The sequence below is a fragment of the Alligator sinensis genome, unplaced genomic scaffold, assembly GCF_000455745.1.
Source record: "Alligator sinensis unplaced genomic scaffold, ASM45574v1 scaffold987_1, whole genome shotgun sequence".
Classification (NCBI taxonomy): Eukaryota; Metazoa; Chordata; order Crocodylia; family Alligatoridae; genus Alligator; species Alligator sinensis.
The window spans coordinates 868,906-874,410 of NW_005842574.1; the positions used below are offsets into that span (position 1 = coordinate 868,906).

A 5,505-nucleotide genomic window follows, 5' to 3' on the forward strand; every position below is an offset into this window, starting at 1 on the left:
TTTGCCAAGGATGGAGGTGAGACTGACTGGCCTATAGTTGCCCGGGTCCTCCTTCCTCCCCTTCTTGAAAATGGGGACCACATTGGCCCTTTTCCAGTCCTCCGGGGACTTGGCCCGTGTGCCACGAGCGTTCAAATATTCCCGCCAGTGGCTCTGCAATGATGTCGGCCAGTGCCTTCAGCACCCTCGGATGGAGCTCATCCGGGCCTGCCCACTTAAACGCATCCAGTTCCTCCAAGTGACTCTGCACCATCTCAGGGTCTGTGCATGGCAGTCTGGCGCCTTGCTGCTGCCTCTCTATGATCCCAGTGAGAGACTTGTCGCGCCCCTCGCTTAGGAACACTGAGGCAAAGAACTCGTTGAGGAGTTCAGCCTTGTCCCCTCTGTCCGTCACCAATTGCTTCTGCCCATTTAGCAGGGGTCCTATTCCTCCCTGGGCCTTCCTTTTACTCCCTTCATATCTAAACAACAATTTCTTGTTATCCTTTACTTGGGATGCCATCCTCAGCTCCGTGGTAGCTTTGGCCCGTCTAACTGCCTCCCTACAAGCACGAGCAGAGGAGGTATACTCCTCTTTAGTAATCTCTCCCTGTTTCCACTTTTTATGTGACCCCCTTTTTGCCTGTAGGCTGCTCTGGATTTCTGCGGTCATCCAAGGAAACCTCTTGGCCCCTTTTTCCCCACGTCGGGATCATCTCCCTCTGTGCCCGAAGGATCATTTCCTTAAGGCACAGCCACCCTTCCTGGGCTCCCATCTCTTCAAAACTTCTACTCTGCAGTGCGTCCTTGACTAAGCGCCTGAGTTCATTGAAATCAGCTTTCCTAAAGTCTAGCACTTTCACCCTACTAGTTACCTTACCCACTCGATGTCATATGGTGAATTCTATTATTAGGTGACCACTGTCCCCCAGGTGACCACCGATCTGTAGGTCCCCTACCATGTCATCCCCCGTTGCCAATACCAGGTCCAGTAATGCATTCCCCCTAGTGGGACCGTGTACCTCCTGTGTCAGGTGGAGGTCCTGGACACAGGTTAGGAACCTGTGTGAACGGTGGGAGTTTGCTGTCTGCGTCTCCCAGCAGATCTCTGGGTAGTTTAGGTCCCCCATGACTACCGCCTCCCTAGTTTTTATGGTCTCCGAGAGCTGCCTCAGGAGCCCCAAATCTAGTTGGGCAGACGTAGATTTCATAGATTTTTGGGGTCGGAAAGGACCTGAGCAGATCATCAAGTCCGACCCCCTGCCCTGGGCAGGAAAGAGCACTGGGGTCAGATGACCCCAGCCAGGTGTTTGTCCAGTCTCCTCTTAAAGACCCGCAGGGTAGGGGAGAGCACCACCTCCCTTGGGAGCCCATTCCAGGTTCTGGCAACCCTTACCGTAAAGAAGTTCTTCCTAATTTCTAGTCTAAATCTGCTCTCCGTCAGTTTGTGGCTGTTGTTTCTAGTTACTCCAAGGGGCACCCTGGTAAACAGAGTATCTCCTATCCCTTCCTGTCCCCCTCCTCCCCCCGATGAATTTTTAGACAGCCACTAGATCACCTCTCAGCTTTCTCTTACGGAGGCTGAAGCCTGTCCCCCTCCTCCCCCCGATGAATTTTTAGACAGCCACTAGATCACCTCTCAGCTTTCTCTTACGGAGGCTGAAGAGATCCAAGTCCCTCAATCTCTCCTCGTAGGGCCTTACCTGGAGGCCCTTAACCATACGAGTGCCCCTCCTCTGGACCCTCTCGAGGTTATCCGCATCCCTCTTGAAGTGTGGCGCCCAAAACTGGATACAGTACTCCAGCTGCGGTCTGACCAGTGCTGCATAGAGGGGAAGCATCACCTCCTTACACCTGTTCGTGATGCACCTGCTAATGCATGATAGAGTGCGGTTAGCTCTCTTGATCGCTTCATCACATTGTTGACTTGTTCATCTTGGAGTCAACTATGACTCTGACATCCCTTTCCTCTGCTGTGCTGCTTAGAAGATCTCCCAATCTGTAAGTGTTGATGATTTCTTCTCCCTAGGTACAGTACTTTGCACTTATCTTTGTTAAACTGCATCCTATTTTGTTCTGCCCACTTCTCCAGCCTGTCCAAATCCACCTGAATCCGCTCCCTGCCCGCTAGTGTGTTTACTTCGCCCCATAATTTGGTGTCACCCGCATATTTGAGCAGAGTGCTTTCCACACCCTCGTCCAAGTCACTGATGAAGATATTGAACAGCACTGGTCCAAGGACGAAGCCCTGGGGGGGGCACCCCACTGCTCACATCTTTCCAGGTCAATACCATCCCATCCACCACCACTCTGTTTGTTCGTCCCGTTAGCCAATTCACCACCCACCTGACCGTGAAATCATCTAAGTCACAGCCGCTTAGTTTTTTTTATGAGAATGGGATGTGACACCGTATCAAAGGCTTTTTTAAAATCCAAGTATATGATATCCACCTTGGCTCTTGCATCTAAAAAGTTAGTGACCTGGTCGTATTGACTTGGGTGGTTTAGGCAGGGATGATTCTGCCTTGAGCAGGGTGTGGACTAGATGACCTTGTGAGGTCCCTTCTAGCTCTGCTCACTCCCGTGCCCGTCTAGCTGCCCCACCAATAATACAGCATAACACGGGTCCTCACCAGCTGGCAGGAAGTGGCACACAGACTAGCAGCAGCTCGTCTTGACCTCGTGGAGTTCTCCCTCCTTTTCCCTTCACCCTGTGTTTACATATTAGTCTAATATTCTAATACTTGTTTACTGATTGGCTTTATTTAAATGTCTTTGTTTCACTGAAATCAGCTTTTGGAGCTGAACTCAACCAGTTCTCTTGTGGGCTTGGCTGGTGTTGATTAGTTGGGATTTATGTTCCTATGAAAGTTGCGCTTCTGCAGGGGACGATCTCCTTCCCTTTGCCTTATTTATAATTTCCTAGACAAGGCTGCTTTGTGTCTTTACATTTTATCTAAGAAACTTAACCCATAAATATCTATTGTAAAATTATATTGACTATACTTGCTCACATTAATTATTGCTGTGAGAGAAAGCTATGATTGGCATATTTGAATGATCCAGTTTAAGATTTTGTGCTCTGTTTAATCCGATCTGGTTCATCTGGACAAGTTAGTTGCTTTCCTTGCTTTGGTAACCAGGCTTGGTGTCCTGTCTGCAAAGGTTCATTCCACCGTTACTCAGAAACAGGCTTTGGGGCCTCTTGTTCTAGCCATGCTTCATAGCTTGGTGTAGCCCCCTTGGAGATGACCTATACCAGCAACAATGATTTATACATTTCTGCCTCGCCATATTCAGTCAGCAAGAAAGCCACTGCTATTTGATAGGATTCTAGCTAGCCGCACGATTTCATAGATTTCATTAGACATTAGGGCTGGAAGGGACCTTGAAGATCGAGTCCACACCCCTGCCCCAGGGGCAGGAAGTCAGCTAGGGTCAAAGGATCCCAGCAAGATAAGCACCCAAACGTTTCTTGAATGAGTCCAGAGTAGGTGCCTGCACCACTTCTGGAGGGAGTCTATTCCAGACCTTGGGGACTTGGACAGTGAAGTTTTTTCTTATGTCCAGCCAAAAACAGTCTTGGAGGAGTTTATGTCCGTTAGACCTTGTCATCGCTTGGGGTGCTCTGGTGAACAGGTGTTCCCCCAGATCCTGATGCACACCCCTGATGTACTTATAGGCAGCCACCAGGTCCCCCCTGAGCCTGCGCTCTTCCAGGCTGAACAGTCCCATGGCTCTCACTCTCCTTTCATAAGGCCTATTCTCTTGCCCTCTGATCATGTGCGGGGCTCTCCTCTGGACTCTCTCAAGCTTCTCGACATCCTTGTTGAATTGCGGAGCCCAGAACTGGACGCAGTACTCCAGCTGTGGCCTCACTAAGGCCAAGTACAGCGGGAAGATGACATCCTGGGATTTGCTTGAGAAGCATCTATGGATGCAAGCCAGAGTTTGGTTTGCTTTACCAGCTGCGACATCACATTGGTGGCTCATGTTCATCCTGTGGTCAATCATGACCCCAAGTCTCTTTCAGCCGTTCAGCTGCTCTCATCAGAAGATAAAACATCAAGGTGTTACAGCTGTTAGCACTAACTGCAATTAGCATTTTCCAAAGAGCAGTGATTTTTCACCTGCCCTGGCCCAGTGCTAGTAGCCTCGACCAGCAGACTTTATTCTGTTCTCCTAGGCTACTGGCAAAAAAACCAGGCTCGAGCACTTAAGTTGTAATTCAGGCATATGCTAGGTCCTGAGTCTGCACTGGTCATCATGGTGTTCAGCCGATGACCACGTCTTAGGCCTTTGTGGTCATCTGCCCCTCTCTGCAGAGAATCTCCTTCAGAACAGCGTGGATGACAGCTGGATGGACACGAACCTGAACCGAGTCAGCGTGATCCAGTTCCTGGATGAGCCCAAAGCGGATGATGATGATGAGGCCGGAGCGGAGAAGAGGGTAAGGGGAAGGTGGGGCATGTCCCAGGCTTACCAGCTTCCCAAGGAGACATGGCTGTGAGCTTTGGAGACCCCTGCTAGGAGTGGAACTGGTGCTCTTTGGAGGGGCTGGGGGGGTTCCCAGGTCCCAGGCCCACTTGGGAGCTGTGCCTGCAGGTGACAGGCCTGTATCCAGGCACACCCCTGAGGCTTTGTCAGAAAGATGTGGTGAAGTGCAGGTTGCCCTGCTCTGAGCTCTCGTGGTGTGGACTGGGAGAGGCTGCAGCAGGCATTGGGCCCCGCGCGTTACCGGAGCACCTCACAGGTTTTCTACTCTTCCCGGTCCAGCAGAGAGCCATCAGCTGGAGTCCGGGCCCTCATGGTCAGAGGAAGAGCTGTTCCAGACATTCCTCCTGTCCATGGCTCGGTCCCCGTCACTGCTTGTGACTCTTGGTTGCCACGCGCACGGTGTGGAAGGGCTGCCCTTGTGCTGGCTGCAGTAGGCAGACCAGCTGCAGGGCATGAAGGGGACCCTCGCACATGTTCCCAACTGGCTACTGCCCTCACGGAGCAGGTGGATCTGGGACACCAGTGCCTGCTTTGAAACTTCCCTGCCCCCCGGTTTCCCCTGTGGACATCGCCTGCAGTGAGCAAGATGGGCTTGCTGGGCGTTCTCGCGGGGCAGCTCCTCTGGCCCCGGCTGTCAGAGCTGGAGCCAGAACTAGGGGAATCCTCCCGGAGGTGTGGAGTGGGGAATGGCTGGGGTTGCCCCCCTGTGGGGGCTGCTCTACTGAAGGCTTGGCTGGGAGGCCTAGGGCCTTCCACTGAGTGTCCTGTCACCGCAGGGCCTGCAGCGGCGAGCGACTCCCCACCCCAGTGAACTGAAGGTCATGAAGAAGGTGATTGAGGTCCGGCGCAACGAGGCATATGCTGCAAAGCCTGATGTGGACCTGGACTCTCCGAACTCAGAGGTGAGCATCCTGCTTGGGGAGGGGCCTGGGCCATGGGGCTGCAGGGCCACAGGCCTCCCTGCCCTGCAGTGCTGCAGCAGTGAACACTGCACCGTGCAGTGTACTCAGGGCCAGCAGAAGGAATGCC

At 52.5% G+C, this 5,505-nt stretch overlaps 1 protein-coding gene across 1 annotated transcript in view; it reads left to right on the top strand.

Annotated features, from left to right (window-relative positions):
* Positions 1–5,505, top strand: part of SCRIB (scribbled planar cell polarity protein) — a 107,090-nt gene that overhangs the window by 17,025 nt on the left and 84,560 nt on the right. The window contains exons 12-13 of the mRNA XM_025214252.1: positions 4,305–4,429; positions 5,253–5,378. Of these exons, the coding sequence (XP_025070037.1) occupies positions 4,305–4,429; positions 5,253–5,378 (251 nt within the window). The remainder of the gene's footprint in view (positions 1–4,304; positions 4,430–5,252; positions 5,379–5,505) is intronic.